Source organism: Podarcis melisellensis, assembly GCF_964234715.1.
Source record: "Podarcis melisellensis genome assembly, chromosome: 14".
In the NCBI taxonomy this organism is placed as follows: domain Eukaryota; kingdom Metazoa; phylum Chordata; class Lepidosauria; order Squamata; family Lacertidae; genus Podarcis; species Podarcis melisellensis.
Window position 1 is genome coordinate 8,106,377 of NC_138546.1, and position 25,077 is coordinate 8,131,453.

Consider the following 25,077-nt stretch of genomic DNA (forward strand, 5'->3'; position numbering starts at 1 on the left):
TCCACCAAAATAAGCAAATAAAAAAATGAAGCTGGGACTTCAAAAATCTGCACCACACAGGCAGCATGTCCCAAATGCGCTTTCCTTGAGCAAAGAGCCCTGAAGTTGAGGTGGCAGGTGGGCTTGACAGGACAGAAAGTTGAGCCTCCGTGACCAATTCTTTCCCAGGATGCATTGCATGGACTGTAGCTCCTCCCACAGCAAGAGACCCCCGAGCAACAAAAACCTGCGACCCTTTTTTCTCCGATTTGGTTTCTCTTATGTTTTATTGGCATCCAATTTCTTTCCTTTCTTTTTTTCCTTTGTCAAGTTGGCCATCAGAACAAACAAAGAAAAGAAAATAGCAATGAAACGAGCAGAATGTTCTCCCATCATTTGCAAACCTTTTATGTCAGAGCAGAGGTCGCCGGGAAAGCTCAGGTGTAGCCGACCAGGCGAGGGGTGCTGGGGAAGGTCTTCCTCATTCCCATGCACTTCTCCTTGTCGATGAAAAGGGAGTTGGCCTTCACCAGCAGGTCGTGCTCCAGCTTGGACTTGTTGAGGATGAGCAGCTGGAGGGTGTCGTGAGCTTCGCGCAGGCGCAGTTTCAGAGTCTGCAGCGTGTCGTCGATGGTGAAAACCTCGTTCACCAGCCTGAAACGGGGTTGGGGGGACACAGATACTCTGTTAACGGAGAAATCTGAGGTCTCCCTTGGGCAAAAAACAAGGACACCAGCCAGGAATACCAGAGCAAAACAGCAGCCAGTAGGCTTGGTCTTTATTGAAGACTGTCGTGACAGGACTTCCACCTGCCACAAGGTGGAACAAGATGGAAGCCACAAATAAAAGAGAACCCAAACTTTTATTAGCTGCTCATCCCCATGTTACACCCCCCCCAAACTACATCACTAATACATCATGGTTACATCATGAAAGGGGAGGTCTGGTGGCAGTAATCTCAGCATCCTGGACCCTGCCCCATGGTTCCCCTTGCCCTCCACCAAACACCCATCAAGTGTAACAAAAGAGACATTGACATTTCCCTGTTTCCCAGCCAAGTTAATCACACCCTTTTGTCTTCATCTGGGTTTGTTATATATATATATATGTTGGAAGCTGCCTGGAGTGGCTGGGGCAATCGAGTCAGGTGGGTGGGGTATGAATAGTAAAATCACCACCACCACAACAACAACAACCAGTGCTTTTTTCAGGGAAAAAGGTGCCAGTATTCACCATGAAGTTGTTCCAGTAAATGCCACACTTTTAACATTTGGGGAGGGAAAAGGTACTGCTACTGCGTACCCTTGAATACCGCCAGAAAAAAAAGCACTGTTGATGATGATTGAATAGGATGCCCCTATTTTCATCAGAGAAATCTTGGAGGATATATAATGATGATGATATAGTCATGCCTTGGTTTTCAAACCATTTAGTTCTCGAACATTTTGGCTCCCAAACGCCACAAACCCAGAAGTGAGTGTTCCGGTCTGCGAACTATTTTTGGAAGCTGAACGTCCAACGGGCTTCCGATTGGCTGCAGGACCTTCCTGCAGCCAATCAGAAGCCACGCTTTCGTTTCCGGATGTTTTCGAAGTGGAACGGACTTCCGGAATGGATTCCGTTCGACTTCCGAGCTACCACTGTAATTATAATAATAAGCCCCCCTATCTGACTGGGTTGCCCCAGTCATGGTGGGTGGCTGTGATAGAAATTTTATGGTCTTAGATATATGGTAATATTCATAAGTGTACCAACCAAGCACGTACATAGATCAGCACAGGAAGGCCAACCTGGAACCATTTTGATTCCTAAACAGACCAAATGTTTTCTCTGCAAGGTCAAATTGGAAAACCTCCCCATTGTCTCTTTCTTCACAAATCCTGTCTTAAGGACACGTTTAAGATATGAATAGGGTGTGAGCCTGTGACCTGGCCCAGGAAATAAGTATTTATCACTACAAAAGACTAGCCAGGCTCCCCAGGCAATCCAACCAAGTAACCTGCCAGACAGGAGATAAACAACAACAGGAGAAAAACAATGTTCAAATTTCTGTTTTAGACCACCTTTTCTGTGATGTATGTATGATGTTTCTGGGGGTGGTCTTGATCTACAGGGTGGCAATTTCAAAAGTCTTTATAAGGCCTTGCACACCATTTTTCTGGGTCCCTCCTCTCTCCTGCAGGTGAGGGGAGCACCCTGTTGCAACAGTTCAATAAAGATCAGGCTTACGAGCTGCTTTGCTTCTCAATATTCTCTGGTTGGCCTCTGTTATTCTCTCATACCAATAGGGAACCTTAGTAAGGACTCTATATGGGCTCTTGGATACCCCATAAGGGAAAAGGGCATTTTTTGTTTACAACAGTGGCTTCCAACAGATATAAAAGGACTGTAAGATCTTTTTATATCTGTTGGAAGCCACAGATGGGTGCCATACAATTATTATTATTATTATTATTATTATTATTATTATTATTATTATTATTATTATTATTTCTGAAACCCTGGAGAGCTGCTGCCAGTCAGTGTAGACAATACTGAGCTAGCTGAACCAAAGCTCAATATAACAAGCCTGCTTGCTGTGTTCCTATTGTGTGCTGGTGTGACACTCCTTTCTTCTCTCTCTCTCTCTCTCTCTCTCTCTCTCTCTCTCTCTCTCTCTCTCTCTCGCTTTTGTCCCTGCTCTTGCAGAGGACGGAGCAGATTCCGTGTTTGCAAGCCCTGCTATAAAACCCCTTTGATGCTTAGCCAGATCCTGTAAAACGCTTCGTGCTGCTGGAGATGTTATCACTCCCACCCACTGAGGCTCATACAGGTGCACTAGGAAAAAATGAGTCAACCCTTTTTTTTCTTTTCAGAGGGGGAGGGTGGCTTCGAAAAAACGATTTCGGCAAACAGCTTCTCCGACCCTTAACACGATAGCCGCCAGCGCCTGGTGTCAAAACATCCTGTGTCTCCCAACTTTATGAGAAGGGAAAACAGGGTGGGGAGGCACACCGGGCCCCTTTGTGGCTAGGAAAAAAGCAAAGAGCAATGGAGCAGAAGCCTTGCAGAAACATAGGGCATGCTTAGCCAACGTGGTGCCCTCCATCTATCACTGGATTCCAACTCCCATCAGCTCCAACCAGCATGGCCAATGGTCAGGGATGATGGGAGATGCAGTCTACAACAGTCACATCCATGCCAAAGCGGAGGATTCCTCCCACAACAAAGAATCCTGGGAACTGTAGTTTGCTGAGGGTGCCCCTGGGAACCGTAGTTCTGTGAGGAGCAAAGTATAGTCCACAACACTATTCTATGATGCTATGAAATGCACAGAGGAACACTCATGGTGCTATCGGGGCAGTCATACACGATCACCCCTTCAATACTATTTATTTTTAATTCTTGATAAAGATCTTTATATACCTCTATGTCATGAAAAATATATCAAGGCAGTTTACAGCAATCGTAAAATTGTACAATAAACGTCATAAAGGTGGTTTAAAGCAGACATTAATTAGCCATTGTGAAAGGATGTATTCTTAATTGCCTGCACCGGCCTGGCAGAATATAAAAGCTCTCAGCAGGGGTTGAAAAGTTGACAGAGAAGGCCGGCTTCTGCACCTGCAAAAGTTTTGGAGCAATCACACGACTTCATTTCAACTCCTGCTGAAGTCCCATAACTTTTAATTCCGCAAATGTTCTGGTTTATTCACGTTCCACTTTTGTTACGCTATAGCTCATCCAGACAGTAATAATGTACTTGCATTGTGGAAGCGTCATGTAACAAACATAATGCAGAATAAATCAACCATTATTATTGGGCCCATCCACACTCCCGTTTATCCCATGATTTCTTAGCCAGGGGTCCAAGTTCTTCGTTCTTTTGCTCCTGCCACTTTCCCTGGGAAAACCCACGGATTACTGCTGAATTGGAACAAATCGGGTTTCCTGCATATTGGCATTTGTTCCAATTCAGCCATAAACCATGGGAAAGCTGTGGGACAAAAATAACTCCTCTCGGACAAGAAATCACAGGACAAACAGCAGTGTGGACGGGCCCATTGCGTCAAGAGCATCTTGCATAATACTCCTGCAATAAAGCAGTTGGGTTGATGGTGTCCTTAAAGGTAAAGGTAAAGGGACCCCTGGCCATTAGGTCCAGTCGTGACCGACTCTGGGGTTGCGGTGATCATCTCGCTTTACTGGCTGAGGGAGCCGGCGTACAGCTTCCGGGTCATGTGGCCAGCATGACTAAGCCGCTTCTGGCGAACCAGAGCAGTGCACGGAAACGCCATTTACCTTCCCGCCGGAGCGGTACCTATTTATCTACTTGCACTTTGATGTGCTTTCGAACTGCTAGGTTGGCAGGAGCAGGCACCGAGCAACGGGAGCTCACGCCGTCACGGGGATTCAAACCGCCGACCTTCTAATCGGCAAGCCCTAGGCTCTGTGGTTTAACCCTTAGTGCCACCCATGTCCCTTTAGTCATGAAAAAGATGTCTAGGAGACTTGGCTAGGGACTACCAACTGGTTTGACCACTTCTACCGGCACTGTGTTTCTCAAACATGGGTCTCTAGCTATTGTTGGACTACAGTTTCTCATCATCCCTGACCACAGCTCCTGCTAGCTAGGGATGATAGGAGTTTGCAGAATTCCATCTTGCAGAAATAGAAAGCAAAGGGAGCTCAAAGATGGCATCCAAACCAACTCCCCGAATCCTGTAGCACTAATAATCCTCGTTGCGTTTTGCAAATAGATCTGGAATGTGGCAGGCCTTCAGGCAGCAATATCTGGAGGGTGGGAGATGGGGGGGGCTCACTCACTTGTACTGGGGTACATCCCGGCACAACTCCATATTTGGCCGCCATGTTCGGGCTTCAAGGCGTGTCTGAGCCACCTTGAGTGGGCTTTCCTTAGCCATTATGGCTCTTTCCAGCAACATTATTGTATTTTCTGTCTGAAAGATTTCTTGCAGTGTCTGAAAGGAGAAGGAGGAGAAGAAAACGGTATGGTTGTTATTAAGTTGTGGGTGAACATATCAGACAACACAGCGATTCTTCAAACAGCTCTTGTTTATTCACAGGCCAGAACAGAACTGAACTGAAGGGTTCAGCCAGCCTGCTTATATAGAGCTCCACTACAACGCAACAGTAACAACTTTCTGTAACTATCCAATCACTGAACATCACTTTCAATTCCTTATTTGCAGATGTGGACCTGAGTGAAAACTATCTACAGTATCCCCCTGTTGGCCCAGGGTGAGAACTTCAGTACATAACAGTTGCCCCCACCCCGTGCTTGCTGCCTCCTTGACTGATGTGACTTTCTCCACCGTCCTCTGGTGTCAGGCTTCAGGGAATCTGATCCCTCCCACAGTGGCAGCCAAGAAGCAGATAAACGAGAAGAGCTCTTACCAAGTGTTTTATTCAATATTCACAGAGAGATGTAGAAATGCCATCTCTCTTAGACAATGGTGTTGCTCCAGGTAGAGTCCCACCCCCTCCGTCTCTCCTATTCTACATCACCCTTGTGCCAGGTGAACTGTGCTTTCCGCCTTCGAGCTTTCTGTTCTCCTACTCTCAATGCCCGCCGGGTCCAGGGAGAGTGAGGGGTCAGGAATGCTTTCTAAAGACACTGAGTCTGTCAGCTTCCTCTCCTCTGATGTTTCTTCTTCTTCCTGCTGTTTCCTCTCCCAATATTTCCCAGCTTCTCCCCTCTGCAGCCTCTGAACTATGCCCTTCTGCAAACCACTGTTCTTGTTTTAGAGCACCAATTTTATTAATTTAAAAAGACTACCAGCTTTTAGTACAGTTCCATGCAGTGGCTTCAGTTTAGGTGTACAGCAACAGACAATGTCATAAAGAACAAAGTTTAGTCAGTTAAAGGGAAAGATTGCAGAGGAGGATCGTGGGGTTTTTTTGCAAGCGTAAGAAGAAAACAAGATGAACTAGGGAATGTATCAAGTTTTGTTTAAATCACAGTTCTCCAGAGCTTTTGCTTTAGTTTAAACAAAACTTATGCAACCATACATTGTGACATTACGTTAGGGAAAATAGGGGGAAACACTATGGAAAACACTTGTTGAGAATTCTGACTGGAATGCAAACCACTGCTGTAAATCTACTGTATTGTTCGCTCCATAAGACGCACTTTTCCCCTCTTAAAATCTAAAGGGAAATGTCTGTGTGTCTTATGGAGCGAATGTGTGGTCCCTGGGGCTGAGGGGGGGGGAGCCGGGCTTCCCCTGCCAGCCCCGACCTGCTCTTTGGGGCTGGGAGTGCGGGAAACCCAGGCTTCCCCCGCCCGCCCCACAAGCTCCTGAGCAGCTCTGGGGTAACCTGAGAAGCCTCCGCAGGGCAGCGGGGAGCCTTCAACCCGCTGCCCTGGGGATTCTTCGCGCGGCTATCCCTGGCTTTTGCGGGAGGTGGGGGAAGGGACAGTCCAGTCCCTGACACCTGGGCCCATTCAAATGGAAAGTATTTCCTTCTCAGGGCTTCTTTGGAAAGAAATGTGCCTGGGGGAATGGGGGCGGGAGAATACAGTGGTACCTTGGTTCTTGGAGGGCTTAGTTGTCAAACAAATTGGCTTTCGAACACCGCAAACCCGGAAGTAAGTGTTCCGGTTTGCGAGTGTTTTTTGGAAGGCAAACATCCAACGCGGTTTCTGCTTGAGTGCAGGAAGCTCCTACAGCCAATCAGAAGCTGCGCCTTGGCTTTTGAATGGTTTCGGGAGTCGAATGGACTCCCGGAACGGATTAAGTTCGAGAACCAAGGTACAGTCATACCTCGAGTTGAATGTGCTTCAGGTTGTGCGTGTTCGAGTTACGCTCTGGGGCAACCCGGAAGTAACAGAGCACGTTACTTCCGGGTTTCGCCGCTCGTGCATGAACAGATGCTCAAAATGACGTCAAGCTGCGAAACACAACCCACACACACGCAGACGTGCCATCGCGTCTTGCGCTCCATTCAGGAAGTGAACAGGGCTCTGGAACAGATCCTGCTCGCATCCTGAGGTACCACTGTACTACTGTACATCGGAATGGGAAATCTGCGTGGATCTTTTTAGGAAGGATCTGCCAATGAGTTGGCAACAACCACGGCAACATTAATCAAACCCTCCAGCTTTTAGTTAAGTTTTATGGTTTTAGCTCCACTGTTTAAGATGTTTTTAAACGTTCTACGGCTTAGGCTTACTGCTGCATCACACTCCCCTCCTTATTTTACTTAATGGTCAACGTCACTGCAAAATTCGGGGAAATACAAGTTTCAAAAGGCAGCTGTGTTTTGGTTCAAACTCAGGCGAGTTTGGCAGATTTGACATGAGATGTCAACTGCATCAAATCTCTCCCCCATCCCTAATTCAGAATTGCATACATGTCCGCCTTTTGGGCCCTCTGGCAAAGGGCCGATTTGTTCCCCGGGGGCTTCTGCAAGAGACCTTCCTGCCAGATGGTGCCCCCAGAGGAAGAGGATAACTGATAACGCAGGCAGAAATCTCCTCCCTTGGCAGCCTCCGAAACAAAATATTGTTTGAACCTTTAAGTGAACTCCCAAACCAAACACTGCCTCGTCTTTTTAGCCCACAACTAGGAGCTTAATAGTATGTTTGGTTTTAAGGTCATCCTGCCTTCCTGGCTGCTGTCTCCTGTCTTCTTCCTTTTTTCCGCTTTAAAAGTATAATTAAGAAGCTGAAAGAAGCTGGGAGAGGGACAGGGGCTTGTCTCTACAGAGCAACTACCTTTCACACCTGGCAGAAACTTGCTACAAGTGGCTTTGGATCGCACACTGCGATTTACACATTGGTCCAGATTAAACTCGAATCACTTGAAAGGACTTGAACGGATTGGTGGGGAAAGTCACCAGATTGTATTGCACCAAACGACATCATTTTGTGGCTATATTCCAAGAATTAGGAAGCAAATCTCTCTCTCTCTCTCTCTCTCTCTCTCTCTCTCTCACACACACACACACACACACACACAACAACACACTCCAGAGGCTGGGTGGAGATCAGTTCATATATACAGCTGCCAAACCGTACACCCATCTCTTGCAGAGAACAAAGTACAAGTCTGCCCTCTGGCATCCTTCACCATTTGTGCAAATCTCCACCACCACACCTCCATCGTAGGCAGGGACAAAGCGCACCTTGCACCCAGTTTTTATGGTAATGCCCCTCCTTTTAAAATATTCTGCAATAGGTGAGTGCAGCACATTTCATTAAGGTGTGCACCCAGGATATTTTATTTATTTTATTTCAATGAAGGAAGAAGGGAGGTTGGAAAACAACAAGACGAGCAAGAAAGAGGTAGGGGATGACGACAAACAAAGCAACCAGAACAAGAGGGGTCAAGAAGCCAAAACAGGAGATTTTAAACTTCAGAGAAAAATAGCTGTGGCAAGATTTCCAAAGGCAGGGCAGATCTGGAGAGGGCTGAGGGTGCAATGCCTCTTCCTCCTCTTCCTCCTCCTCCTCTTTGCTTGTGCATCTCAAAAGCAACTTCTCGCCCCCAAATATCTCTCTCCACAAACAGTGGCCAAGGGAGCTCAGGTGGAGACAGAGCCATGAGGCTGAGACTGGTGCAGGCAGAAGAAAAAGGCTGGAATGGATCTGCAGCTTCTGCCTGCGGAGAAGGCAGACACCTCCTTCCTTTCTGCCTGCCACTGCTGGAACCGCCAATCACCCCACCCCACCACCATTTCCCGAAGCTTTCTTCTCTCTCTCTCTCTCTCTCTCTCTCTCTCTCTCTCTCTCTCTCTCTCGCGTTCTGTGGTTCCCCACCTCCTGTACACAAGCGTTCACCTTATCCAAAATTCCACACGGAGCAAGAACTGCGGCGTCATGCATACACAAAAGGGGTGCGTCTCAGTGTGAATAAGGAACCACCTAGCAAATTTGGCATTCAAATTGGGTGGCTAAAATGTGTCAAGTGGTATTCCAGACGAGGGAGGTTAAAGAATGCTGCAAGCCTGGGATCTCCCACTCCCGACAATCCCTGGCGTCGTTGTTTCAACTGTGCTATTTTTTGTTAATTGTTTTTAAGAGAACAATGACTGCAGCAACTGTGAAATTAAAAACAAAACACATAAATACATCCACCAGTGTTACAGAGTGCATGCCTCTTGCTTGGTGACTCTATATATTGTCTCATTAAATAGGCTTGCTATGCATAAAAGATCATCTTCGTATTCGCGGCATACAGATTCCAGAGGCAATTTGTGCCAAAGAGTCTCTCCTGAATGGCACCTGTGGCGCTTTGACTCTGAATTCATGCTTTCTCACTTCCAGTTCATCTAGTTATCAATTTCATCGAGATGCATTTAATTTTTTGCACCACGTTTGCAGGGAGGTTATACAGCATCCACAGTTTCTGCGGCATTTGTCCTGATTTCTTTGAACCCTCTCTCTCCTGCACACAAAAACATTCTTTAAAATGGAAAAGGTTGGGTTTTTTGAAATGCTCATTAAATATAGGTATTAAGAGTCAATATTGGGTGAAACAAGGTTATCAAAGATCTGGAAACCAAGCCTTATGACTTTATACTAGAGAGTGCTGGGTATGTTTAGCCTGGAAAAGAGAAGACTGAGAGGTGACATGATAGCTATCTTCAAATATATGAAGAGCTATCGCATGGAAGGTGGAGCAAGTCTATTTTCTGTTGGATGGCCATCTCTCAGGGATGCTTTAGCTGTGATTCCTGCATTGCAGAGGGTGGAAATAGATGACTGATGGGGTCTCTTCCAACTCCACAGACCTACAATTCTATAATGCTGTGTCTTTGCCTTGGAGCCATTGTGGTGTAGTGGTGGTTAAGAGCGGTGGACTCGTAATCTGGGGAACCGGGTTCGCGTTTCCGCTCCTCCACATGCAGCTGCTGGGTGACCTTGGGCCAGTCACACTTCTCTGAAGTGTCTCAGCCTCACTCACCTCACAGAGTGTTTGTTGTGGGGGAGGAAAGGAAAGGAGATTGTGAGCCGCTTTGAGACTCCTTAAAGGTAAAGGGACCCCTGACCATTAGGTCCAGTCGTGGCCGACTCTGGGGTTGTGGCACTCATCTCGCTTTACTGGCCGTGGGAGCCGGCGTACAGCTTCCGGGTCATGTGGCCAGCATGACTAAGCCGCTTCTGGTGAACCAGAGCAGCGCACGGAAACGCCATTTACCTTCCTGCCAGAGCGGTACCTATTTATGTACTTGCACTTTGATGTGCTTTCGAATTGCTAGGTTGGCAGGAGCTGGGACCAAGCAACGGGAGCTCACCTTGTCACGGGGATTCGAACCGCCGACCTTCTGATCAACAAGCCCAAGAGGCTCAGTGGTTTAACCCACAGCGCCACCCGTGTCCCCTGAGACTCCTTAGGGTAGTGATAAAGCGGGATATCAAATCCAAATTCTTCTTCTTCTCTTCTTGGATCAACAGCACCAGAATCATGGCCAATATTGAACAAGTTTTACTTGAAAGCAGCAATTCACTGTCACACTGTCACAATTCACTGAGCCTGGACAGCTCGCTTGGTTAGAAGCATGGTGCCGATAACGTCAAGGATGCAAGTTCGATCCCCGTAAGGATCAGCTGCATTTTCCTGCATTGCAGGGGGTTGCACTAGATGAGCCCCAGGGTCCCTTCCAATTCTTTTTTAAAAAAGAATTAAATTAAATTTATTTATTTGGTTTTTCAAATTAAAGTTTTACAACCACATATCCAACATACATCATAAAAACAAGATTCCAGAGAAACTCCTGGACTTCTCCCCTTTGTGGGTCCTATTGTTAGTCATTTCCTCTTGCATCTTTTGTAATAATCCAATTTTTTTACATCTCCATTATATCCAAAATTCACCATTAAACTACAAGTGTTCTTCCAACCCTAGTAACAATTTTAACTGTTTACAATGATTTTTAAGATAAATGATAAATCTCCCCCATTCCTTATTAAAATTTTAGTCTTCCTGATTTCTGATTCTTCCGGTCATTTTGGCCATTTCGTAATAATCCGTCAACTTAATCTGCCATTTTTCTCTGGTCTTTATCTTTATTCCATCTCTCGGCCAGTAACATCCACAGAGCCATGGCCGCATACATAAATAATCTTTTCTGCTCCATTGAGATTTCGATACATTGGGATTTTAGGGTCCCTTCCAATTCTATGTGCCTCCTCTCCCATACTGAGAGCAAAGACGGAGAAAAGAAAATGATTGCCGGACCTCCTTTTCATGTCATGCCCAACCTTAGTGTGGGGCTTGCCACGTTTCCCGTGCTCATGCCTTTTATGACCGCCCATTGTGGGGTCTTGTCCGGGTTCTGTGGCATGGTGACATCACAGTGCAGCTTGGGTGGTCTACACATCCCTGAGCTGAGGAATCCATAAGGCCAGCTCACTCGACTGAAAGGATGGCACCCACCATGCCAAGCGTAGCAGCCTTCAAAAGTTATCATCTAGGACAGCTGCCCTCCACTGCAAGATGGTAGGAGAATCCTTGCTCATGGCCCTCAAGGGCTTTTTGGGTGGCCCTCCCCAGCCTTCGCGCTGCCTTCCCAAAGCCTGGTGAGTCTTCCCTCCTCCTTCCCAAAACCTAGTTAGAGTTTGCCCAGCTAGGGAAAAGAGGTGGAAGAGCTCCCTTCTTCTTCTTCTTCTTCTTCTTCTTCTTCTTCTTCTTCTTCTTCTTCTTCTTCTTCTTCTTCTTCCTCTTCTTCTATCACTCGTAGCCAAGTAAGATTGTCTTCCATGAACACGGTCTTAACAGTGAGTCCGTAAGTGACTGTGGAGGTCAATTCTGGACCCACACGTCCTTCCACAGTGGGGACATAGGTTTCTGGGCAGGAGTTGATCAGGGTGAGGGTTTGCCAAGTGTGCCTTCCACTTAGCACGTTTCTCCCTTGCGTCCTGAGTTTGAGCGTCTTCAAAGCCCATGACACCATTGGTAAAGGCTGTTCTCCAATTGGAGCGCTCGCAGGCCAGTTGTCAGTGTTTATACAGTGGTACCTCGGGTTACATACGCTTCAGGTTACATACACTTCAGGTTACAGACTCTGCTAACCCAGAAATAGTGCTTCAGGTTAAGAACTTTGCTTCAGGAGGAGAACAGAAATCGTGCTCCGGCGGCGCGGCAGCAGCAGGAGGCCCCATTAGCTAAAGTGGTGCTTCAGGTTAAGAACAGTTTCAGGTTAAGAACAGACCTCCGGAACGAATTAAGTACTTAACTTGAGGTACCACTGTGCTACATTTTTACAGCTAGGGAAAGGAGATGGGAGAGCTCTGGGACCACCAAAACAAAGGATCTTAGCAGCTGGGCAGTTTCGTATTGGGAAATATTGGCGATATTCACTGGTTTGGTTTCCATTCTGGACCCAGGAGGAAGGAGGGAACATGGGCAATTTCCACTCCTGCCTCCATTTCCTCCTGAAGTCTCTTCCATCCCCAGCACTCAGCAGAGCAGTGTCTGCCTAACCCGCCCAGCCTCTTGAAGACCAGCGCCCTCCTACCTTGGCCAGCTGTGCCTGCAGCTGGTTCTTGGAGTCCGCTATTTCCGAAATGCGGGCGTCGAAGGCCAGATTCGTGTTTGTCCACTGCCTCCACATATCGTCGGAAGTGGTTTCCAGGGTGTGGTCCGCTTCGCTGCAGAGGGTGGCTGTGTTGGCCCGTGCGTTCTGTGAATACCGGATGTTGTCATCGCTAAACTTGGCCCACGTCTCGGGGACCGTCACTCTGCAAGGTATAAGAACCCGGGTTACTATGAAAAACCAGCATGATGTCCTGTGTTCCAGGGTGCTGTGGGACACTACGCAAAATAAATTGTGTAAAGGTAAAGGGACCCCTGACCATTTTTTTTTTAAAAAAAATAATATTTATTCAGAGTTTAAAGTTACAAAAAGAAAAAAACAACAATACAAAATACAAAAAAAAGGATACAACCGCAACAGAAAAAGAAAAAAGAAAAAAAGAAAAAAAGATATAAAAATACATTCGCTTAAAAAAGAAAAGGAACAGATTAAACCTTTACATAACTTTCTTCCTTTACTTGTTTCCTTGACCTCCTCACACCTCCCAATTTTGTATTCTAGTTCAAATTGTTTTTTTCAGCAAATCCTTCCAACCTTATTTTCATTTAAGTAATTTAATTTAATATATTATAGTTTAACGACCTCTCTTTCGTCAATTTCATCAACTCATTTTTACTCAATCCTTTATATCATTTCTACCAAAACCACCTAATTTTCTTTTTCCAATATCTTTCTAACAGTCCTTAATTTTACAATATTTTTGAAGATATACTTTAAATTTCTTCCAATCTTCTTCCACCGACTCAGGACCCCTGACCATTAGGTCCAGTCATGACCGACTCTGGGGTTGCGGCGCTCATCTCACTGAGGGAGCTAGCATGACTAAGCCGCTTCTGGCGAACCAGAGCAGCACACGGAAACGCCGTTTACCTTCCCACTGGAGCGGTACCTATTTATCTACTTGCACTTTGACGTGCTTTCGAACTGCTAGGTTGGCAGGAGCAGGGACCAAGCAACGGGAGCTCACCCCGTCACGGGGATTCGAACCGCCAACCTTCTGATCAGCAAGTCCTAGGCTCTGTGGTTTAACCCACAGCGCCACCCGCGTCCCACAAGGTAAAGGGACCCCTGACCATTAGGTCCAGTCGTGACCGACTCTGGGGCTGTGGTGCTCATCTCGCTTTATTGGCCAAGGGAGCCGGCGTACTTTAAAAAAAACAAAACAAAATTATATATCTACGACAACACGGCACCATACAATTTGTAATTATACAAAAGGATTTTGTATAAAAAATTCTGCATGTTCAAAGGCCGAATTCACAAACACACCAAGTGGAAGCAAAATGTTGTGGCCTCCCCACTCTGAAGCTTTGCTTTGTACAATAGGTACAGTTGCTCATCTTTGGAAATCCAGGAAGTTTACTTTCTGTTTATTAGGATTGCTTTCACACCTGGATTTTAAGAGGTGTGGGCTTGGTGTCTGTCATATACCCAGCATGCTCAATAACCCAAACTAGCAATGGCTATTATAAGCAGAGTGCCCCAGACTTACGTTCCATCTATTTTTTCCACTCCGTGGTAGAAATTGATGCTGTCGGACGTGTTCCTCAGGTTATAGCACTTCTCATCGATGAAATGGGCCGAGTTCTTGTCTCCAAGGTCCCTCTCAAGAGCATGTTGGGCATCTCTGTTAACACTATATAGGAGGACGAGGATTTTTGTTATAGCAGCATATTTACAATTTTAAAGCATTTTTGCAGGTGACAATGGGCAAGAAAGAAGTCTTGGAAATTCCATTTCCATATTCAAAAACCGTGAAAACAAGCTGTGGATTTCGGCCTAAAATATGGGCGGAATGACACCGGTGCCTTTTACCAGGCAGAAGCTGAACAGGTAAGGAAGACTCACCAATATTATTGCCAGTAAATGCCTTAACTGTTGGATTTCTGGCTGCTGTGAAGTTATAGAAACCCCATAGGGGGGTGGGGTTAAAGGAAAACCCAGTAGTACCAACAATTATGCTACTTCTTTTTTTAGCAGCAGGGAAACTTTTGCCGTTCCTCCCTTTGAGGGCTGGGTGTGACTTCCTGGGTAGTGTTGTGAATTCTGGGTCCATTCCAGATGGCCGAGCAACCCAGGAAGGTTAAAGGGCTTTTGTTGTTGAGAACTGCCAAGAGACCTGATGGCCATCCTTTGGAGAACTACACACTAAAAGAGGATTTCTCGAGGCAAAGGCTGCTGAGCCTTAACTGTGGCTGAGACATCGCAAATGAACGGGGTGCCCAATTCACCAGCTGCCTTTAAAGGCCATGTATATTTTGTGTGTGTGTGTTTTAAAAACTTACTTAATTTGTTGTTCAATCCTTTCTGCGAGCTTTCTCATTCTTTCTTGGCATGCTCTGATCAGATCAACCTCCTGTAACGGAAAATAGACACCTGCTGTCATTGATCCTGCAAAAATGGAGGCTGAAAGAGCATCCTTTATCGGACATTCTCAACATCCACCAAGCCTCCCTGCCCTTCCCATTGTTGCGGTTGTTTGGTTGGGATGTTGTTGCTTTCTTGGGGAGAGGGCTTGCCTGGTTTTTTAGGTCTGTGTTTTGTTTTCTTCCCAGGCTGGTGATGTCTTGCCTGAGCTTTGAAGGGTGTGTGTTGAGCATCCGTGTTTTGTGGTACCCATGACAGTTTTGTACATTTCCAAATTTGTCCCCAGACCCCAGAAATCTGGGGACCGGTGAACAATGGGAACGTGCACAGATTTCTGGTTGCATTCTGCTTCTCGTACTACAAAAGTTGCTTCCCACACATGTCTTCCTCAATAGGGATCTTAGCACGAACGAGTGATTTATGGAAAGCTGATCACAAAATTCCTGAACCAGGAAGTTTGATTCTACAGCTTTAGGCTTGAATAGAGACAAAGGATTCCTCGCCCACTACAGCTGTGCATCAAGGCAGCAAAAGAGGTTTAAAGACGTGTGCTACCTTGAACATCTTGGTAGGATAGAAATGCAATCATAATAAATGCCCATTGAGGGAGGATAGCACATCTCAAATGTGATAAAATGAGTCCTAGTTCTCCATCCATAAATCTATTTTTCCTTAAATTAAGGTGCTTTTTAAAATTTGTTTTGATTTTTGCTTTAATGCACTAAAATAATTATAAATTTTATGTCAGTTTGGGTTTGGGCCAGTTTTCCTAAACTTGTTTCTGGCGTGAAAATAGCATAATGCTGAAAGGAATCTAATGCAGCTAAACTTTAGACTTCTGAGTAACAATGCACAAAATCCCCCTACCCCCCCAAAAAAGGGAATTTAAATGCACTTTGGGGATAGCTTTAAAACCTGGCCCTGGCCCTTTCCAATGTACACCTGTGATGTACATCTCTTGAGCTTTATAAAAATAAAAATATTAAGGAACACAACTATCTCCTATGTACTATAATCTGGCTTTAGGTTCAAATTGTGCTTGGTTTATGCATATGATTTATTATCATATGAATTTTGGACCTTAGGTCTTCTCTGCCACCAGATCGCGGTTCCCAGGTCTTAAGATGCAAGACTCTAGCATTTCTGGTGTTTGACAACAAGTGTCAACACAGCATGACCACATGCCAACACAACATAAAGCCATCGGTCACAAGCCATAATTGTTTGGGGTTTACTCCTAAAGCCCCTGATCCACTCACACAGGATTCATGAATCCGCTTGCGGGTCATTGACCCAGAGGCTGGGAAATGCTGCTCTGAAATTTCAGGTCAAACTTGGACTTCCCTGAGCAAGATAGAGAGCCAAGGGAGAATCCAAGAAATGGGTTTTATCAAGAAAACAGAACACCTGTCTCGAGGGCTATTTCTGGCTACCTTCTGCAAACTCATTTCACAAAGCCGGCAAGGCTCGCTGTACCTGGATGAGATTCTTTTCCACGTCATCATGGACCAAGTCGATGCCCATCCGTTTCTCCCGATTGTATAAGCATTCCAAAGCCACCTGAAAGCAGACAAGAAAACCACGAGTTCAGATAACTCCTTCAGAGGGGTAAAGACTAATAGTGAGTCTTTGGGAAAACATGGCAAGGTGTTTTTCTTTTCCGCATTCGATCTCCTAATAGAGGAAGAAAACTGTTCCAAATATATCTGTGAATGGTTAACCTGTAACTACAACATGTGGATGAATGGATGTTTGTTGCTAGAATCCAAAGCGCTGGATGATCAAAATGGCAATTAGAAGACCCATTAGCGGCTAAATTACTGGACCTCCCCCCCCCCGGGTCAGCCTAAGGACACACAAGGAATTCAATTTTTTTTGTGAATTTTGACACAAAAACTATTTGATCCACACTTCCCCAAACTAAGGTGTAGAACAGCGCTGAGGCTGCAAGCCTAACCCTACTTACATGGGAGTAAACCCCATCAATGAGACTTATTACTCAGCAGATAGATATGGTTGGTATTGCACTGCTAGTTATCCACTGACTTTCACACTTCCTGGATTCCCCAATGCTGCTGTCATCTCAAAAAAAAGAAAGAATCAAAATGTGTATTTTCCAAGGAGATACCTTTTAAAAATTATATTTAAATACTTGTCTACATGCATTCCCCCCCCCACTGAAAATTCACAGATTAATGTATGTTTTCCTCTTCCATATCTGGCCTTATTATTAAGTGCTGATGCTTAGGGAAGATTTGTACGTCTTCAAGTTTGTCCAACTGAATGCCTAAGCTGCAGACATTACGGGCACTTCAGCCATCAGTCAGCAATCAGATCTCCACGTTTCCATATCAGTTTGCAATTCATTTGTTTCAAAAGGTCCTCGTGAGAATTCATTGGTGTTGTGGGTATGAATATCTCCTAATCGCCACATTTTTTTTGGACACAATTTTGCCTAATGCACAGATTTTTGCGAAACAATTCACCCTGATATAATTTTTTGTATGCTGTTTTTGCCAAACAATACCCCAGCCCAAGTACTTCAGATACAGCAAATCTTGAATGTCCTTGAAGAAGATGCATCAGATTCCCTTTCCAGAAGACAGCAGTATTGTTTCATCCAACCACAACACGTGGCACAAAGTTGTGGATGTGGAAGGAGAAAAACTAAAAGGAGATTTCAGTGGCGTAGCAACCCACCCTGGCGCACGGGGCAGACCAAAGTTGTTCAGCTTTTGGGTGAAAATCAAAGTGGATCAGCTTCTTTTAGGACAGCCGCCGATTTCAGGGACGCACAACACATACGCAACAACCACTGGGCCACCCTCAAGCTCCCCCGCCCCCCAGAATCCCAACCCCCAATGCACAGTACAGACTTCTGTGCCTCCCTATAACCCCTCCCTTCCAGTGTGGACCACCACCCACACATCCTGGGCTCGCTACACTACTGGAAACTTTCCACTTCTGCCTCTAGACCCCTGTCAGGCTTGAAGGGGACTTGCAACTCGACTTGGCTGCTCTACCCAAAAGAAAACTGAGCCGCATCTATTTGAAAAGCGAGACTAGTACACCACCTTGTGGCCAGTTTTAGACTCAAAGCAAGACCGGACTAGGAAGAGTCAGGGCAAGGGTGCTATCAGCCTTAACCACTGCATGTCACTGTTCAACAAAGCCTGCCATTTACTCTCTGAATTTTGGGGCCTGTTTGTTGTGTGCACTTTTCTACAGCTTAAGGGAAGCTCACACGCTTTTTTGTTCCGAAACCAAAGATTCTCAACAGCTGGGTTAAAGAAGTGATCCCCGAGCGCACAGATAAAGCATCTAGCAAGGCCCCATGGGGCTGTCTTTGAAGAAGTTCGGAAACCGCCTGTAATGGTTATAGGGGTTGCTTGTGTGTAAGTTGCCGCCACTCCTGGCTAGGTTGCCTGGTTGAACCATTCTGTCTGGACAGCCCTTCACTTCGTAGCTGTTTCAGTCGCTGGCAGAATCCGTCAGTGGGCGTTTCTTGAACTTCTTCCAGCAAAGAAGTTCTTTGACGCCAAGTCTCCGCCTACTCTCCCTGCGCGGAAGTCTTCTGCGCAGGGTGGGTGTGGGCAGCGGAGGACCCGTGCTCTCCCCGCTGGTCTCCGGCGAGGAGTCCTGGAGTCCCCTCGCCGATTCCCCCATCTGCCCCCCTTCTCCACTGGTGTTACGCTGATTTCCTTCCCCAGCAGATGGGCTGCCTCTCTCCCTGCTGGGACCCTCTCCGGCATCCCTCTGGAGCCTTCCTTCCGCCTCTGGCTCCGATGGCAGTTCCCTGACACCGCCCTTCAGTCGTCCTCGCTCAGGGCTTCTGGCGACAGGGCTGGTTAAGTGAACCTCGCCCATTTTCTTCTGTGTGCCCCCCAATATTATTTGTCGTTCCCACTGCAACAACCTGAGGGTGCAGTCCAAACCTACACCCACAGTGGTTCTTTATGAAGTGGCAGAGCAGAGAGGGGTCAGTAAGATTGCTTCGGGAGTCTGGAGCTGGTGCAGTGAATGGGCCCAAATTGGTGTCCGATGCTGTCACCCAGTGGCAGGGAGATTGGTCCAAGATCCGACAGATCTCAGGCTGGTCCAGCCCCACACCCACGTCTGGACTACACCCCCTTTGGGGGCTATACTGGGCCCATCACCTCCTGGCAAATAAAAGGGAAAGAAATGGAGGCAGTGAGAGATTTTACTTTCTTGGGCTCTATGATCACTGCAGACGGTGACAGCAGTCACGAAATTAAAAGACGCCTGCTTCTTGGGAGAAAAACAATGACAGCATATTAAAAAGCAGAGGCATCACCTTGCCAACAAATGGCTGTATAGTTAAAGCCATGGTTTTCCCAGTAGTGATGTATGTAAGGGAGAGCTGGACCATAAAGAAGGCTGATCGCCGAAGAATTGAGGCTTTTGAATTATGGTGCTGGAGGAGACTCTTGAGAGTCCCATGGACTGCAAGAAGATCAAACCTCTCCATTCTTAAGGAAATCAGCCCTGAGTGCTCACTGGAAGGACAGATCCTGAAGCTGAGGCTCCAATACTTTGGCCACCTCATGAGAAGAGAAGGCTGTGTTAAAGGTAAAGGTAAAGGGATCCCTGACCATTAGGTCCAGTCGTGGTCGACTCTGGGGCTGCAGCGCTCATCTTGCTTTACTGGCAGAGGGAGCCGGCGTACAACTTCCAGGTCATGTGGCCAGCACGACAAGCTGTTTCTGGCGAACCAGAGCAGCACGGAAACACCATTTACCTTCCCGCCGGAGCGGTACCTATTTATCTACTTGCACTTTGACGTGCTTTCGAACTGCTGGGTTGGCAGGAGCAGGGGCCAGGCAACGGGAGCTCACATCGTCGCAGGGATTTGAACCGCCGACCTTCTGATTGGCAAGCCTTAGGCTCTGTGGTTTAACCCAAGTGACTACAAATAGCTTTTTCTCAGTGGACCTGTTCTGAGTGGTGTTTTTAAATAAGATTTGACTGTGGTTGTTTGTGAACATCTAGATCAGGCACGACCAACTCTATAGAGACTGCGATCTACTCCAAGTATAATAAAACTGGCAGTGATCTACCTATTGTCATTGTCCATAGTTCTTGAGCTTTTTTTAGGGAAAGACACCAGAGTTGTTGTTGAGCTTTTTGGGGGGCATTCCCTCCTTTCCCCACTTGCTGCCAGCGCAGCAAATACAACCTTTCTAAGCAGCACCGGCGGAGGGGTGCGCCGCAATCACTAAGGAGAAACTGGGTGATCACTTTCATTACTCCTGCAGTCGACCGGGAGCACCACAGCGATCTACAGGTTGGACATTTCTGATCTAGATCATTGCTTTTAGGTTATTATTATTTTTTGTGGTATGGTGGTTTCTTACTCATACTTGATTTGTTGGTTATCTTGTTTCTGCTGATTGCCCTTATTGCGGTTTTATGGAAAGGTAAGGTATCACAACGTTGGAAACGAGCAGTGCTATTTTTCTAGAAAAAGAGGTGACAGAATTCACCATGCACAGCCTCCCTTTTTCTCTTACAAAGGCAATGGCACCCATCTGAGAGGTGCCTGAACTGAGTTCCAGTGAGTTCTGGCTGAAATAAAGCCCTGGAAACAAGCAATAAACTACAGTACTCCCAAGGGCTTGCAGCCTGACTGTCGTTTTGAAGATCCGGGAGTCGTGCTGTTTTGATATTAGAAACAGGGAATGGTTCTGCGGAGGGAGGGAGGGCGGACCACCACTTTGGCCACAGAGGTTGCCCAGCAAAAAGCCAAATGACTTCTCAGCACAGTTGCATACCAAACCAAGAGTGTTAAAGAAGTTAAGAACACCCCTGTTGTTCAGCCCAGACCCTGAGATCCAGTTCCGAGGGTCTTCTGGCAGTTCCCTCACTATGAGAAGTGAGGTTACAGGGAACCAGGCACAGGGCCTTCTCGATGGTGGCACCCGCCTTGTGGAATGCCCTCCCGTCAGATGTCAAAGAAAGAACCAATGATACAACCTTCTGTAGACATCTGAAGGCAGCCCTGTATAGGGAAGATTTTAATGTTTCATGTTTTACTGTGTTTTCATATATGCTGGAAGCCGCCCAGAGTGATTGGGGCAATCTAGTCAGATAGGTAAAGGCAAAGGGACCCCTGACCATTAGGTCCAGTTGTGGCCAACTCTGGGATTGCTGTGCTCATCTTGCTTCATTGGCCGAGGGAGCTGGTATACATCTTCCGGGTCATGTGGCCAGCATGACTAAGCCGCTTCTGGCAAACCAGAGCAGTGCACGGAAACGCCGTTTACCTTCCCTCCGGAATGATACCTATTCATCTACTTGCACTTTGACGTGCTTTTGAACTGCTAGGTGGACAGGAGCAGGGACCGAGCAACGGGAGCTCACTTCGTCGTGGGGATTCGAACCACCGACCTTCTGATCAGCAAGTCCTAGGCTCTTTGGTTTAACTCACAGCGCCACCCGCGTCTCTTCCAGTCAGATAGGCGGGGTACAAATAATAACATTATTATTATTATTATTATTATTATTATTATTATTATTATTATACCTGGACCATCCTTAGCACCCACCTGCAGTGGTCCCTGGGCTTCATCCGCAGCACATTCTAGGCGCCTCTTGGCTGTGTCCAACATGCGGGTGTCGGACAGCAGCCGTTCGAGTTCATAGGTCAGCTCGGACCTCCAGAAATTGATGTCCGCTAGCCTCTGCCCGATATTCTTCCCGGAGTCTTCCTGCAGCTGCCGTGTCAGCTGGTCTTTGTCCTGTACCAGCCTTCCAGTGTCGGCGTTCAGCCTCCCGGCCCAGTGCCGGTAAGCCTCCGAGCCCTTGATCTGGAGCTGGTTGGCTTTGTACCAGTCGTGGGGGCTGTAGCGAGCGTACAAGGAGGACCGCACCGACGGCAGGATGGTGGGAGGCCGCAGTGGGGCACAGAGGCGCCCCGCTCCCTCATCGTTGGGCCTGAAGGCGGACACTTTGTAGAACAAGCTGGGGCGCCATGAGTTCAGGTAGCGGTAGCCTGGCAGGTAATAAGACTGGTAGCTGTCCTGGCTGATGCTGGTTGGGGCCACCTCTGGAAGCAAGCAACTCTTCCGAGGTCCGCAGTAGCTGGCAGTCTGGGTAGTGCCAAGGAATTCCATCTAACTCCCTGAACCAGCCACTCAACCTTGCTTGGAGGTCAGGGGCATGAGACAAGGCAGAGGCTGCTGCCCCGTGCACTGTGACTCAGTGACGGTGTCACAGAAGATTAGTGAGGGCATCATGGCCCCAGCAAAGGGGTCCTGCGAGGCTCACTCAGCCTGCCTATTTTGTTTCCTAAAAACATATGTATCTTTAAAAAAATAAACAAACCCAAACCAGAAATGGCAACTCTAAACATGGGGCGATAAGGTCTGGTGTGGCGTAATCGTTACAAGTGTGTCTAGTGTGCAAGAAAGCCACTCCTGGATCAAATATTTTGGGGGGTGGCTGGGTTAGAATCTGTCAGGGACCGCGCTGAGGTGGGCTGCACAGATGAGAAATGGTGGGAGCCTCCACCTGCTCCGGATCAGGATCCTGAATTTTCCCAGGAGCAGTGGGAGAGTATAGATTTGGAACAGTGGTTTGCAGAGGGACATAGTTCAGAAGACAAAGGTTGGGAATAACTAGGTGGTAAACAGCTAGGAGGAGAAGAACTAGGAGAGAGAATGTTAATGGACTCCGGTTCGCTGGAAAGTACCCAGCATCAGCCCAAGATCACGGAGATTAGATTAGGTAGCTGCACAGAAGGCACAGTGGTTGCAAAATCAGCTTGCAAGATGAGGAAGTGACGAGGGTGACTCAGGGGGTAGTGGGTGTAAACCTTAACTGGGATCACCTTTACTCCGAGAATGGACTCTTTGTTCTTTCGCTGTGATAATTAAAATCTCTTTAAATGGTAAGAGACTATTTTTGCTTCGTACTGCTTATCCACGGCCAACGGGAGGGAGGGAGCTGCTTTCCTGAAACCAGACATTACCATAATCTAGCCGTATCTGGATTGGAACTGGGGTCAAAGCCGAGTTAGCAGTCATGGCTACAACGTTCCATTTTATCTTGGCTTGATATGGGCTGAAGGAGCCCACACTTGAGAGATCTAGCATTTTTACATATGTTTGCATATGCAACAGACCTGAAAAGCAGCACATGGGTTGAGATCAATGACACGGCGCCAGGCATGCGCACTGTGAGGGAATGCATTTGAGCACTGATTAAAAAAAGTGCTAGCCTTTATTTTGGGTGGGGGGAAAGGAAGAGAAACCTAGCTGCTGACCCAAATCGCTGTCATTTGACTCAAACATTATGGTAACACACTGAGTAAATGCCAGGAAATTGCATCTCTCCCCACCTCCTCTTCCAAATAAAAGCTAATTTTTCATCAGCAAAGTTAGATGCAACAGCAGTATTTTCTCTGAGCATGCATGCATGGCCATGTGTCACTGAGCTCAGCCCATGTGCTGTTTCACAGGTCTGCTGCATATGCAAACATATGTTTTTGAAAAAAACCTATGTTAAAAAGTATTGCGGCTTTTTACAATCAAGCGGGATATAAATCTTGTGAGATGAAATAAAATGCTATGTGTAGATTTGCACTGATTGTCACATATCTGCAACAACAGGGGGGAAACCAACCCAAGTTCAGCCCACACCAGCCAGGAGAAAATGGAAACCATGGACAGTGCTAGCTCTGCCCCCGATTTCCTTCCAAATACTATTATATTTAACATCTCAAAACCTACGCAAGCTTGAAAACAGAAATGTCAACTCTAAACATAAGGCAATAAGGTCACATGATAGAGAGCTTGGGGTGTAACATGCTGATTAAATGTGGGGGAAAAAAGTCCTTCCTGGTTTAAATATTTACAAGTCTCTGTGTTTAAACCTCTCGGCATGTTACCATAACTTTTGGGGTAAATGGAAGGAATTTGGGTAAGCTGCTGGAATGGTCAGCGTCAGTGCCGGATTTACGTATGAGCTTAACAAGCTATAGCTTAGGGCCCCACTCTCTTGAAAAAAACAAAACAAAACCTGGATGTACATTTCCAAAATGTAAGATAAAAATATTTTTTTTAAAAAAAAACCTACATACATTGTGTTGTGTAGGCTCCTATGATGTAAGTCATGGGCCCCACCTGCTAGCTTGCTCCCTCAAATATCACTGGTTTGCTCATTTCTATATATAGGGTGCCTACATTTTGCATGTGCAAATGGCTTTAGATACCTATTAGGTCCATAAATTACCATAGGGCATATATTCACCACAAAATATATTCAACACAAAAATCAATTTGTTGTTGACAAAGGACAGCTGGACATATAAAGGGCCCCATTACCTTCACTAGCTTACGGCCTCATCAAACCTCAGTCCGGCCCTGGGTGTGCTGCATGTGTGAACACTGCCTTTGGATTTGCACCCATTGCCACAGATCTGCAAACAAACACTCCACGTTGGATCTCCCAAGGATCCTTCAGCCTGTATCAAGCCAAGATCAAGTGGAAACCTATAGCCATGAACGCTATAACTACGCTTGCCCCAGTTCCTATCCAGATACCATCATATTTATTTTAAAAACAAACCCTGAAACCCCACACTCAAAACAGAAACATCCGCTCCGTGTTTATTTATTTGATTCAACCTTTTATCACAAAGCCACACAATAAAACGCACCGAATGAAACTGCTATGAATGTAAAGCAAAAACAAAAAACAAAACAGGATGAAAGCGATGGAAAACAATTCCACATATAATGGCAGTTGAAAATATAGAAAATATAAAGGTATCCATTTGAGAGACCTGTTGAAAGAGGAAGGCCAGAGGACCCCAAGTGGTCATAGGCCAGCATCATGACTAAAAGCAGTGCTTTTTTCGGGGGGGGGGGACGCATACCCCTAAGCATTTTGTGAATCTCTATACTTTTGTCCATTTACTCTATTTATTTCCCCCAATTTGAACTTTAAAGTGGTGGTTTTCTTGAGTCAAAATGAGAGTACCGCTAAACATTATTATTATTATTATTATTATTATTATTATTATTATTATTATTATTATAGAAAAAAAGCACTGACTGAAAGTGTGAGTGAGAAAGTCCCTCCTGGCCCAAATTTCCCTCTTGTGTGTTAAATATTAAATAATACTTAAAATTAGAAGGTGGCTGCCCCATACCTCACCTGCAGATT

The 25,077-nt window shown here is 46.3% G+C and overlaps 1 protein-coding gene and 1 long non-coding RNA gene across 2 annotated transcripts; one reads left to right on the forward strand and one right to left on the reverse strand.

Annotated features, from left to right (window-relative positions):
- Positions 1 to 371: 371 nt before the first annotated feature.
- Positions 372 to 22,092, reverse strand: TEKT5 (tektin 5). The gene is made up of 7 exons (XM_081889246.1): positions 21,456 to 22,092; positions 16,366 to 16,449; positions 14,808 to 14,878; positions 14,015 to 14,158; positions 12,445 to 12,667; positions 4,786 to 4,940; positions 372 to 633 (listed from the first exon to the last, which is right to left on the reverse strand). The coding sequence occupies exons 1-7, from the start codon at positions 22,020 to 22,022 to the stop codon at positions 417 to 419; spliced, it is 1,461 nt and encodes a 486-aa protein (XP_081745372.1). The 5' UTR covers positions 22,023 to 22,092; the 3' UTR covers positions 372 to 416.
- LOC309357314 lies at positions 11,323 to 22,561 on the forward strand. Its single transcript, XR_014163082.1, has 3 exons — positions 11,323 to 11,506; positions 14,223 to 14,355; positions 22,452 to 22,561. It is a non-coding gene; the product is annotated as an uncharacterized lncRNA (long non-coding RNA).
- Positions 22,562 to 25,077: the final 2,516 nt, after the last annotated feature.